At 57.1% G+C, this 12,805-nt stretch overlaps 2 protein-coding genes across 2 annotated transcripts; one reads left to right on the top strand and one right to left on the bottom strand.

Moving 5' to 3' along the window:
* Positions 1-486: 486 nt before the first annotated feature.
* On the bottom strand, positions 487-7,245 carry LOC112582060 (melanoma-associated antigen 9-like). Its single transcript, XM_045164353.1, has 4 exons — positions 6,619-7,245; positions 5,356-5,400; positions 5,107-5,278; positions 487-659 (listed from the first exon to the last, which is right to left on the bottom strand). Exons 1-4 carry the CDS (start codon positions 7,243-7,245, stop codon positions 487-489), a joined length of 1,017 nt encoding a protein of 338 aa, XP_045020288.1.
* A 2,781-nt stretch (positions 7,246-10,026) lies between these two features.
* On the top strand, positions 10,027-12,493 carry LOC123332012 (melanoma-associated antigen 9-like). The gene is made up of 3 exons (XM_045164421.1): positions 10,027-10,059; positions 10,808-10,900; positions 11,250-12,493. The coding sequence occupies exon 3, from the start codon at positions 11,270-11,272 to the stop codon at positions 12,053-12,055; it is 786 nt and encodes a 261-aa protein (XP_045020356.1). The 5' UTR covers positions 10,027-10,059; positions 10,808-10,900; positions 11,250-11,269; the 3' UTR covers positions 12,056-12,493.
* Positions 12,494-12,805: the final 312 nt, after the last annotated feature.

A 12,805-nucleotide genomic window follows, 5' to 3' on the forward strand; every position in this document is an offset into this window, starting at 1 on the left:
ATCTGCAAGTATTTATATAGTGAATCACCTTGATGTACACCAGAAACGATGGACACAGCATTGTTAATCAACTATGTGAAAGTGAGTGAAAGTCACTCAGTCATGTCCAACTGTTTTTGACGCCATGAACGCTACAGTATACAGTTCATGGAATTCTCCAGGCCAGAACACTGGAGTGGGTAGCCTTTGCCTTCTCCAGGGGATCTTTCCGACCCAGGAATCGAACTGGGGTCTCTTGCATTGCAGGCGGATTCTTTACCAACTGAGTTATGAGGGAAGTCCTGACTATACTTCCATTAAAAAAAAAAAAAAAAAAGTGAAGCTGGAAGAGCTGGCCAGCAGATGGCACAATGAGCAAGCAGCATATAACTGTCAAACTCTACTTTCATTTCAGACGCGAAGCTGGCCCCTTTCCTAAAGCCTCCTCCAAGTGCCATTTGGGAACACTAGGTGGGCAATACAGCAGGCCAAGGCCAGCCTCCCATCTCATCTTGTCTTCACTGCCTGCACTACTCCTTCAAAGGCAGTAAGCGAGGGGCCCACACTGCCAAACTCCTCCTGGCGCTTGAAGCTGCCACAGCTCAGGCCACTGGGGAGCTGGTCTGGGCAAACCTGCACCACGTCTTCCTTCTCTGCACAATGCATCAGCAGCAGCCACTCTGCTCAGCCTGGGGGACACTGGGTGCCACAGGGGGCAAATCAACCTTCTGCCTGGAGTCAGGAGAACCTGGGCCCAACGCCCTCACCTCTGTGTGTGTTTGGTCACTAAGTTGTGTCCTACTCTTTGTGACCCCATGGACTGCAGCACGCCAGGCTTCCCTGTCCTTCACCATCTCCCAGTTTGCTCAAATTCACGCACTCACCTGTGCGCCCCTCTTGTCTATCTGCTGCCTGACCCTGTGCATGGGAGGCACACAAAGCTTTGTCCAATCACTGTCTAACCAAATGACTGAATCAATGAATTCTTCTCAGGCAGAGAGGCAATGGCTTGCCTTTAAAACTGCAAGTGAGAGCATTGATCAACTGTACACAGGGCAAAGGCCAGATGACTTAGAGTCGCCCCTGAGTGGGACCCAGGCTAGTCTCTCAGGCCCTTTCCCATGACCTTGATCCAGCTACACACCTGGGCTCAGTTCCCTCCATGGGTCTGACCCTTCTGGGGGCCCTTCCCCCATTTCCCAGCCAAGGAGACCCTCTTCACTATGAGACCCAGCCCAGATGACACTCCCATCTAAAAAGCCCTTGATGTGAGTCATTGTTTGGTTCCCCACTCTTCATGCTCCCCAACCTCTGCCTCATTTCAGGCTCTGCACTTTACAGATCTGCCTGGAAGATGTGCTCCAGCATCCCCACCCCCAAGCCCTGAGTGATGCAGGGGTGAGTGGAGACCTGACGCCCTGCACAGTGGAGGAGCCTCTTGCAGGACGGGTGTCTTGGAATTGAATGTGCTTTGCCTCGTGAGGTCTGGCACACAGACCTGCCCTCTCCCATCAGGCTGTGCTTACACCAGGTCTAGCTGATGGCCAGGTGGCCAATGCACTGGAAGCAGTTCTCCTGCCCAACCCAGTCTGATGAGAAAGATGCCAAGAGCCCCTCCCACCAGGCTGCAAGCAGGGCAGAGCGTGGTGCCACCCAGCCAAAGGCACTTGGCGTCCTGTGTGTACACACGGCCACAGCTCAGGCACCAATTCCTTTTGTCAGTTCTCCTGCTCAGTCAGTAGCAATCATGAGCCTCAGGCACTGTGAGGGCCCGACCACCGGGGCCCACTGTGGACACCTCCAATGCCTGTCTGTGCTCTGCACCTCCCGACCGGCTGGCAGGAACAGTTAGGTCAACACTGCAGGTGAAGGGATGCCATGCCCACCTCTGCCTGCTCCCTGTCCCCTTTGTGGTGAGTCTCCAGCCAGCCTCCGGCACCAACTCCCCCCCACCACCCCCCACCCCCGGGAATAGCCTCACGAAGAACCCATCCCGAGGAGGCTGGCCCTGGAGACGTCTGAGGAGAGGTGGTGAGATGGGGCCTTGGTATAAGGTTCACATTCCCTGCCCCACGGGTTATGAGGACCCATCCTGTGCACTCAGCCCTGGGCTCAAGGCCACAGCCCAGCTGCTAGAACTTTCACTGGGCTGGCAGTGGGAGAGGAATTCCCTGGCAAGTGAGAAGATCCAGGAGTGTGGGACAAGGGGGAAATAGAGGGAAGTGACTTCTTTGCTCTGCTGTCCACAGGGGGCTGAGCAGCTCAGGGTGAAGAACAGTGAGAACTGGGGGCGGGAGAGCCGGAGTCTCCCCGGTATCTGACAAAGCTTCAGGCAGTGGACAAACATCAGCCCAGGATTCAACAGGATTGGCTGAACTTCAAAGACACTGAACGTTCCGCTAAGGCAGGCCTGACCCGCTGGCATCGGAGGTCCTCTTGGGAAAACCTGCATCCCTGACATGAAGGCCAGGGAGACTGGGAGGCAGGCCCCTGAAGACCAGGACTACCCAGACATCTCTGAACTTCTGAGCCTGCAGCAGCAGCCCATCCCCCCACCGGATAAAGAGTTGGTGCCCTCCCACCCCCACCCCCAAGGGAGCAAATGGGACTGGAGCCCTCCCTCCCAGGAAGCAGGGGAGCTCGCCGCCCCGAGTTGTGGCAGGACCCACAGCATTACCAGCAGGAGAACCAAGGAACCATGAGAAGAGGTGGTCACCTGCTCAGCCACCAAGCAGAGCGAAGTCACCACACAACAGAGGCCAGGATCGCCGGGCCTCATGATGGAGGAGACGGACGACACGCCCCACTCCCTGTCCCCACTGCCCGGGGATTGCAGCAGAGTTTGCAGGGTCGCACTGAGTGGCCAGGAGCCAGGGGCTATGATGAGGGCTGCCGCCACCCAGAAGACCGGACCCACAGAGCGGGGCAGGTGGTCAGTACAACACGGCCTCCTTGGGGCTCAATGGATGGGCAACGGATTAAGGTAGGCTCCACAATGACACTGAGGCCAAGGGCAGCCACCCCAGTAAACAGGTCAAGATTCCTCATCCAGGTTCGGCCCCCAAGCCAATTCTCAGATCTGGAACCGAGGAACAGGGATAGGGTGGGCCTCCGGGGGAAGGATGCTGCAGTACCACAGCAGACAAACAAGGGAATGACCCCAGCCCTTCAGGGACCTCAGGCTCTTGGTCAGTGACCCCATGTAGGGAGGTGGGACCTTCAGAGGGGTGGATGTTGCCAGACACAGGGTCAACTTGACACTGACGTGACAGACTAGTTAACTCTGACTCTGCAGTCACTTTGGGAGGACCCCCTGGGCTGGGCTTTCTGAGCAGAGAGGGTCAAAGGGCAAGGGACACAAGGCCAGTTCCAAGGAATCATCAGTTGGTCTTGAGCTGGGAGAGCCTGGAATGCAGTATCCCCCAGAACCACATGCAGGGCTTAGTGAGACCTGGGCGAACATGTGATATGAGTGAAAGATGGTAAGGCCAAACGGAAACCCTGTGTAAATTCCAGTGAGTAAAAGAAATGCACAGAAAAAGAGGAGGGGATACACGTCCCACTGATGAACTGGAGAACCTTCTCACCTCTGGTGGCGCCTCATGGGCATTCTCTGCTCCTGACTCCTCACACCCTCTCTGTGCTTAGCCAAGTTACCATGGTGTGCATGCAAGTACATAAAGGGTAGCCAAATGGGGCTCCTGCCCAGAGCACAAGAGTCCATTCACTGAAGTCTTCCCACCATGGGTATGGGATGGCAATGTGCCCTCCAGACCGCCCTCCCTGCTCCTTGATCTCAGAAACAAAACAGCTGGACCCATTCAGTGGGCTGCAACCTGGTGTCCAGAAGTTCCATCCAGTGCTGGGTGGCCTGGCACCCAGGTCATGGCCAACCTGTCCAGATAGAGGACAGTGAAGAGCACATAGTCCCCGGAGTGATGGAGACACGCAAACCAGCATCTCCCGCTCCCGGGTCAGGTGCAATAAAAAGGCCTGTGATGTGAATGTGAGCGGGGCAGTGCCAGAGGCTCACATAAACTCCCGAGGTCCCCCTGGGCGGTGCCCCATCCCCTGGGCAGGCAGCACCTCAAGCAGCAGCAGCAAAGTGGACACCTGTGTCCTCTCAAGGAACTGCAGTGAAACTGAGATGAAATCAGAAATGCGGTCAGTTCTCAGGCTGGCCCCTCGATCTGGGCTGCATGGAGAGGGGCAGAGCCAAGAGGAGCTGCCCTGGGGACAGAGGGGAAGGCTGGTTGATGTCCCAGAGCTACACGGCTGCTCCTGGGCTTGTCCTGTGGGAGTCCAAGGCCTGGAACTGAAGCTAGGCAGGGACCAAGGGACTGACATGGACGTGAAGGAGCCCTCTCTCACAAGCAGAGTGCTGGATGCCAGGGCAGTGTCTCCTTGAGGAGTGCTCACCCCAGGTGCCAAGCCTGGGGGTGGATGGCGGCCCCCAGCGGGAGGGCCTGAGGGACACGCACCGACCTCTGGGGCACTTACAGCTCCAAGAGACCAGGTGAATACTGAGTCTGCCACTAGCCTGCAAACAGAAGAGGATGAATCTGAAACACAACCAACCAGGGCAGGATGGGCACCCAGACCCAAAAGAAGTGCCCAAAACTCAGCACACAGAGGACACACAGCTCAGTGGAGAGATGGGCAACAGGCATTTCAGAGACCACATCGGCCAAGGAGGACACGAGGGGAACCCAAGAATCTGGGTCGAGCCTGTTCCAGATCAGTGCTGCCCTCAAACACACAGCAGGAGCAATGTGGAACCCTCACCAAGCCTCAGAGACCCAGGTGGGGTGGGAGGCAGCACTCCCTGTGGCTCAGTCCCACATCTGGGCACGTGAGGAGAGCTGGGGTCAGCAGCAGGGAAGGAACTGCTGCTGCTACTGCTAAGTCACTTCAGTCGTGTCCGACTCTGTGCGACCCCATAGACAGGGAAGGGACAGGTGCAGAGAAATGCCACGGAGCAGGTCCTCACAGCTGCCCCATCAGCAGCCACACGTCATAGGTCTCCAGTTCACTGGGCAAGGTGTACTTCAAAACCAGGATTTGGGAGGAACAGCAGCAGCCCACCAACCATTCACAGGACCCTCCCTCATTATCTGAAACCACTACCAGGAGATTCTGGGGGTGTCTGGAGGCTGCTGGAGCAGGGCGCCAGCATGAGGGAGTTGGATCTGGTGACCACTCCGGATCCTGGCAGTGCTGAGGCCTCAAATCCAGGAGGCAGCCTCTGCCCCTCAACTTGTGGCTGGGAGGCTTCTGCAAGGAGAGAGCAGGCTGCACACTGGAAGGGAAAGCACTGCTCTGCTGACTCAACATTCCCACAGCACCCCGATCCTGCCTTCCTGGGACTCAGCTAACCTCGGGGTTGGGGGGCGGTCCAGACTTGTGCACAGCAGCCACAGCCTGGGAGGAAGAGGGGGGCAAAGGCAGGCTTCAGGAAGATGCAGGGCACCCCAGTACTCCCAGATGGGAGCACCTGACACTCGGGTGGATGGAGAAAGGGATGTTATGGTCCTGCCTGGAAGGAGGACAGTAGGTGGTCAGGACAAGAGGAGCCAGTGGTCCAGGGGCAGAACTGCATGAGAAAGTGTTGGGTCCTGGATGAGCTCTGAGCAGAGTGCAGGGCCAGCACAGCCACCCAGAGTGCTGGGCGACGAGGGAGGAGACCTAGGACCACCGGAAGCCCCACCAGGGCACCATGGACACGTTGGGGCTGAAACAGGAGAGGGCTCGGCTGTGCTTTCCATCCGGGGCAGATGAGGACAGATGTGCATGCAGGGTGACACAGAACCATGGTATGTGAAACACCGGTGGGAGGAGGAGAGACAGGAGGGGTTCAGGCTGGTGGGGGCGCCTAGGCTGACAGCACCGGCCCCGGGCCATGCAGTCTGAGCTCAGATAGTAGCATCGGGGACAGGAAGAGGAGCATTTACTCTGATCAGGCAGTTGGGAGGCAGGGACACAGCAGGGAGGGTGGCAGTCAGGAGCAGAGTTAGGTGGCTGTCCTGGGTGGGCTGAGCCCCCAGACGAGAGGAAGAGGTTCGGGCCCTGTGGGGCGGGTTGTCTTGGGGGCCCGGATCTGGGTTCTCAGGTTGGTCCCACCACTTCTCCAAAGCCTCCTCTGAATCCACATTTGGATCTGGGTGACATCAGGGGGGTGCCCTGCTGTGGGCTCTCCATCAGTGGACGGGGCGAGCAGGGCTGCACATGGCTTGTTGGAACTCTGACTATCCATGGAGCCAGTCTAGTTCAGGAGCATTCTCTACCCAAGCAGTGAATGGTCAGGGCAGAGGGGCCTCAGAGCAGGGTGGTAGTGCCCAATAAATACTGTCTGGAGATTCTAGAATCTGGATCTTGGGCCAGGCAGCCAGTTAAGTGGTCCGCTTCCTTACTTGTCTCATGATGTCACACTGGTGATGTGGAGAGGCAGCCCTGGCCCAGTGTGGGGGAGGGGGTCTGGGGACAGAGATGTGATCCCCAGCTTGTCTCTTGTCTGAAAGTACAGAAAAGTATGTTTCAGGTTGCCTGCAAAGGCTCCCATCTGCTGCCATGCACCTTGTTTCAGGGGGCCAGGCCCTAGATGGGTTGACAAACACACCCCTGGCTCCACCCCTACCCTACCAAATACCAAGGCTCCAGGTATTCCTCTTGCATCCACACTTGGGTCAGCAGCTCCCTGGGCTCCCCAAAGACACAGTGTGCACTCCCAATATACACCCCCATCCTGCTGAGTGCTCCCAAGACTGCCTCCTCAGGGGCCAGGTCTTCATTCTGCATGATCAGGCTGAGGACCAGCACCAGGAGGCTGGCCTTGGGCAGGCTCTGCCCACTGCTCAGCATCTCATCACAGGTGAGGCCCAGGGTGGGGACCATGATGTAGGTGTGCTCCCCGGGGTGCAACTCCTTCACCTCCACGCCAATGACCACCTGTAGGCACTCTGAGGCTTGACTGAAGACTACCGGGAAGTGCTCCTGGTTATCCTTGAGGACCTTCTTCAGCATTTCCGCTTGGGAGGTCAGCTGTTTGGCCAGATACTTGAGAAGAAAGAACTTCATCAGGTTAGCCACCATCTCATTCAGAGCTTCCTGGGGCAAGGCCTCTGCAAGGGTGGAGCAGGAGACTGTGGGGGAGGAGGCTGAGGGGGATGCAGCCTCCCCTGCCTCAGCCCCAAAGAGCTGTGCCTCCACAGGGCCCTGGGCCTTGCCTGGGTCCTGAAGGTCTTCCTCGAGCTTGCTCAGCTCAGTCATCTAGACCACGAGCATGATGCCTGCTATCAAACCACAGAGTGAGGCATGGGGGCAAATGGGGACAGATGAGGACCACGGGCCTGGATGGTGGATAGAGGGGCTGTGAATGGCCTCATCTGAGAATCACACCCTGGGCAGCCACAGGCCACTTGCAGGTCTCCTCTTGGAAGGTGCTCTCAGACCTCACAGGGGCATGCCTCTGGAATGGCCAGTTCCCTGGCTACCTGAAGGAGGAAGTGAGGTGGCTCCCTAGGGTGTGGTCAACACAGCCCGAGATTTCTGGGACTGACAAGGTAAGGGGATTAGGCCCTTGTGGGGCCCCCTCTGTTCTGGGATGGGGAGCCCTTGGTGTACACTCAGGGCACCCGCCTCACCTTGACTCCTGGCACTGCCTGGACCTCCTCTGCTCTCCAAACTCAGGACCTGGGCCTCAGATGTCTGCCTTCGCCTCCTGGTTCCTGAAGCTCCTGTGAGAGACATGGAGGGGGCACCTCGGTGGTATCCTGTGGCACAGCCCTGAGCATTCTCTGACGGTACAAGGGGTGGACTCTGTGAAGTCCCCTCAGTTGTGTGGTAAGAGGTCCCCTCAGGGCTCCCTTTTAGTGCTCACCTTTGCCCTGGCACAATCTGGTCCCTCCCCTCTGGGGGCCTTCAGGAAAACTCAGAACAAGACCTGAGACTGAACAGAAAGCGCTGAGGGGCCCCACATGTGGCAGCACCTGCCCAGGGTCTCCTGCAGCTTCTAGGCTGGGGAGATGCTCGGTCCTCAGCTCCTCCTCACGTCCTGCCTGGCCTCCCAGCACTGACCACAGGGGCGGGGGTCTGCTCAGTCCTCCATTGGGGTTGGGGAGTCCAGCCTCTGCTAACCTGAAGCCTCCGCCCTCTGCCTGAAAAACCTCACCTCCTGAGGTCCCTAAGCCAGAGGTCAAGAAACTGCTCACCTCACTCTGGGCCCTCCAAGACCCTCTTGCAAGGGCCAAGATCCCTCCCTGTTGGGGTCTAAGCACCTCAGTGCTTCCTTGCATGGAGCCTAGACTCCAGACAAGACCTGGAAGTGTACTGTCTGCCATTTGGAGGTTCCGCTATCAGCAGGTCCCAGTCTCTCTGACAGGGACGTCAGACAATGCGGCACGAGGTCGTCCTGCCCAGGGACTACCAGGGTTGCCTCTGGTCTGAGATCTGGCTACCCTCAGCCCTCCCTCAGGGTCCTCACCTTGACTTCTGGTAGGACCTGGGCTCTGTCCTCTCCCCACCGTAGTCCCTGCTCCTCACACCAGGTCCCCAGTCTCACAGAACTGGATGTCAGGAAATCAGGACAGACCTAGTGTGCTCTTCTCACCCTGAGGGCTCCCAGGGCCGATGGAAGGGACAGGGATCTGTGGGGTTCCATCAGCCTTACCTTGGAATCCCTAGAATCTCCACTTGAGGTCCCTTCAGTCTTCCCTCAGGGACCTCACCTTATCTCCAGGTACGACTTCAGATTCTTTCCTCTCCCCTCCCCTACTAACGCCCCAACCCTCATACCAGGACTCCAGTCTTTCTGAGATTCGGATGTCAGTAAGTCTGCTCTGTATACTAGGACACCAGTCTGAAATCTGGATATTAGGAAGTCAGACCCCTGTACTAGGTTCCCCAGTCTCTCTGAGACCCAGATGTCAGGAAATGCAGCATGTGCTCATCCGCCCTATGTCCTCCAAGAGCCCACTCTGCTCTTGGATCCAGGGTCCCCTAAGTCCTCCCTCAGAGTCCTCACCTTGACTCTCAAAAGAACTAAGATCTTTCTTTCTGCCCATCTGAGGCCCTGCCCCTTCTGCTGCTGCTGCTGCTGCTAAGTCACTTCAGTCGTGTCCGACCCTGTTGGACCCCATAGACGGCAGCCCACCAGGCTCCCCCGTCCCTGGCATTCTCCAGGCAAGAACACTGGAGTGGGTTGCCATTTCCTTCTCCAATGCATGTGAAAGTGAAAAGTGAAAGTGAAGTAGCTCAGTCGTGTCCAACTCTTAGCGACCCCATGGACTGCAGCTTACCAAGCTAATGTCTCTGAGAAACAGATGCGGAAGTCAGAACAGGCTGCCAAGTGCTCATCCTACCACCAGGGCGGCCCAGGGCTGACAGCAGGGTCAGGGGTCTGTGGGGTTCCTTATATCCTCCCTCAGGGACCTCATCTTGATCTCTGGCAGATCTGGGGATGCCCCTTGTGTTGACCAGAGGCGGGACTCTCACTTCAAGGCTCAGGGAGCACAGAGGGTGGATGAGCACATGCTGCATTTCCTGACATCTGGGTCTCAGACAAACTGGGGATCTGGGAAAGGGGGTGTAGCCTCAGGTGAGCCGAAGGAAGAAGCCCAACTCCTCCAGGGTTTCAATTTGAGGACCCTGAGGGGCGACTGAGGGGACCCTGGACCCCAACCAGAGGAGACATCAGAGAAGCCTGTAGCTGCTGTTGGTCCTTGGCGTCCCTGGGATACGATGAGCCCAAAGTGCATGGCCGTACTTCCTGACATCCGGGTCTCTGACTGGGGACCTCGCATATGGGGCGGGGCCTCAGGGGGGCCGATTCCCAGGTCCTGCAGGGTTGAAGACCCTGAGGACCCTGAAGAGGGACTAGAGGACCCTGGACCCCTAATCAGAGGAGACCTCAGAGAAAGAAGCCCGTCTCTGTTGTCAGTCCAGGGCAACCGTGGGGGCAGGATGAGCACAACAGGCATGTGCTGACCTCCTGACATCCGGGTCCTCAAGAGACCGGGGTCCTGGTATAAGGGGCGGGGCTTCAGTTTCGGAGAGGCGAGAATCCAGGTCCTGCGCAGAGGAAAGGTGAGGTGCCTGCCGGAGGACTGGGGGGACCCTGAGTGAGGACCGACAGAACCCCACAGATCCCCACCCCTGTAGTTGGCCCTGGGAGACTTTGTGGTGAGAGCACACTCAGCCTGTCTGACTTTGTAACATGCGAGTCTTAGAGCGACTGGAGGCCTTGTGAAAGCGGCGAGGTCTCAAAATGGCGGACGGGACAGCCCCGGGTGCTGCCTGGAGTTCAGGCTCCATGCAAGGAAGGACTGAGGCGGTTAGACCCCAACAGGGAGGGCTCTTGACCCTTGCCAGAGGGTCTTGGAGGGCCCAGAGTGGGGTGAGCAGGGTGAGCAGTTTCTTGACCTCTGGCTTAGGGACCTCGGGAGGTGAGGTTTTACAGGCGGAGGCTTCAGGTTGGCAGAGGCTGGACTGAGCAGACCCCCTCCCCTGTGGTCAGTGCTGGGAGGTCAGGAAGAACATGAGGAGGAGCTGAACCGAGCAGCTCCCTAGCCTAGGACCCGTGCGAGGCCCTGGGCAGGTGCGGCCGCATATGGGGCCCCTCAGCGCTTTCTGTTCGGGCTTGTGTCTTGTTCTGAGTTTCCTTCTACTCCTCCAAAGGGGACAGTCCAGGCCATGCCAGGGGAAAGGTGAGCAATACAAGGGACCCACCACACAACTGGGTGTACTCACAGAGTCCACCCCCTCCTACCAGCACAGAAGGCCCAGAGCTGTGCCACAGTACAGCCCTTAGCTGTCACCTCCATTTCTCTCACAGGAGCTCCAGGAACCAGGAGGCGAAGCCAGAGGTCTGAAGCCTGTGTTCTGAGTTCAGAGAGCAGAGGAGGTTCAGGCAGTATCAGGAATCAAGGTGAGAGGGTGCCCTGAAGTGAACCAGAGGCTCCCTATCCCAGAACAGAGGGGGGCCCCAGAAGGCCCCAATTCCTCCCACTTTGTTGGCCCCAGAAATCTCGGGCTGTGCTGACCGCACCCTGGGGAGCCACCTCACTTCCTCTTTCGGGTATCCAGGGGACTGTCCTCCCAGGAGGAGCGCTCCTGTGAGGTCTGAGAGCACCCCTCAAGGGGAGACCTGTAAGTGGCCTGTGTCATACCATCCAGGATGCGTTTCTTAGTTGAGGCCGCTCACACCTCCTCTCTCCCCGAGGCCCTTGGTCCCCATCTGTACCTCTGCCTCACTTCCATGTCTTGTTCAACCTCAGGCATTGTGCTCGTGGTCAAGATGAGTGCGCTCAGCAAACCCGAGGAAGACCTTCAAGACCCAGGCGAGGCCCAGGGCCCTGAAGAGGCGCAGCCCTTGGGGGCTGAGGTGGGGGAGGCTGCATCCGACTTGTCCTCTTACAACCCAGCATCCTCCTCCATTCCTGTGGAGGCCTTGTCCCAAGAAATTCTGAATGAGACGAAGGCTAACCTTTTGAAGTTCCTGCTCCTCAAGTATCGAGCCAAGAAGCTGACCTCCCCAGCAGAAATGCTGAATAAGGTCTTCATGGATAACCAGGAGTACTTCCCGGTGGTCTTCAGTCAAGCCTTAGAGTGCCTGCAGATGGTCTTTGGTGTGGAGGTGAAGGAGGTGGATCCCACAGAGCACATCTACGTCTTGGTCCCCATCCTGGGCCTCACCTGTGATGACAGGCTGAGCGATGGGCAGGGCCTGCCCAAGGCCGGCCTCCTGGTGCTGGTCCTCATCCTGATCATGAGGAATGGAGACCCCGCCCCTGCGGAGCTGATCTGGGGAGCACTCAGCAGGATGGGGGTGTATGTTGGGAGGGAGCACTACATCTTTGGGGAGCCCTGGGAGCTGCTGACCCAAGTGTGGGTGTGCGAGGGGTACCTGGAGTACCGGCAGGTGCCTGACAGTGACCCTGCTCGCTATGAGTTCCTGTGGGGTCCCCGGGCCTATGAGGAGACCAGCAAACAGCAAGTCATGGCATTTGCGCTCAGGATCAGACAAAGGGCTTTGAGGGCCTTCCCACGCCTGTCTGCAGAGGCTGCAAGGGAGGAGGAATAGGGGGCCTGGGCCAGAGCAGCAGCCAGCTTGATCCTTCCCTCTGTGGTTGAAGAGGGAGTAGTCAGCCTTCAGTCAGAAGTGAGGGCCAGTTGGGAGAACCAGTGTGTGTAGCGTCTTTGGTTGCTGTTCTGTATGATAACATGGGGATTCATCTCTGTTTTCTTTAGAAATTTTTCAAAGTTTGGTTTCAGAGAAGGTTAAAGAAACTTCAGTATCTTAGCTTTGTGAATGATACTGAACCCAGTGTATTTTTGGTTACCCAGTTCAAAAACAAGAGTTTTGCTGTTTTGTAAAAGAGATTGGGAAGTCTTCCATTTTGTTTTGTGGTCCTGAATAGAATACACTGGGATAGGAATTAGAACTGTTTTGAAAATGTGAACTTATGTAGCAATAGTACTGAATGGAGAAGATTTAGACAATAAAAGTAATTATAGTGAATTCATGCTTATGTCCTTCTTGTATGTCATTCACAATAGCTAAATTCTCTCAGTTTATTGAATTTTCCTTGGTTATTAAAGAAAGTAGCAGACACTATGCGACCCCTGCTCACTGGTGCATTTATTCCAAAGCCGTGTCCAGATTCTCTGCTCCGTGAAAGGCCATGTTAGTGGTGGACACACTAGGAGAAGCAGGACACCCCTGCACTTACAGCGATGGTCTAGGAGCTGCAGTCACATGAGGTGACAAAAGCTGGCCCAGGGAAGGAAGGGGAAAAGGAGAGTCAGAAGCACTGTGGGGCTGCTCTGTGCT

The sequence above is a fragment of the Bubalus bubalis genome, chromosome X, assembly GCF_019923935.1.
Source record: "Bubalus bubalis isolate 160015118507 breed Murrah chromosome X, NDDB_SH_1, whole genome shotgun sequence".
NCBI classification, from domain to species: domain Eukaryota; kingdom Metazoa; phylum Chordata; class Mammalia; order Artiodactyla; family Bovidae; genus Bubalus; species Bubalus bubalis.

What these genes read in the sequence shown, in the direction of transcription:
- LOC112582060 (XM_045164353.1), bottom strand. Translation starts at nt 7,245, where the DNA reads ATGACTGAGCTGAGCAAGCTCGAGGAAGACCTTCAGGACCCAGGCAAG. An exon ending in GACCGCCCCCCAACCCCGAG is followed by an intron (nt 5,279 to 5,355) that starts GTTAGCTGAGTC and finishes TTTCCCTTCCAG; the next exon opens with TGTGCAGCCTGCTCTCTCCT. An exon ending in GACACCCCCAGAATCTCCTG is followed by an intron (nt 660 to 5,106) that starts GTAGTGGTTTCA and finishes CAGGCTGAGCAG; the next exon opens with AGTGGCTGCTGCTGATGCAT.
- LOC123332012 (XM_045164421.1), top strand. Translation starts at nt 11,270, where the DNA reads ATGAGTGCGCTCAGCAAACCCGAGGAAGACCTTCAAGACCCAGGCGAG.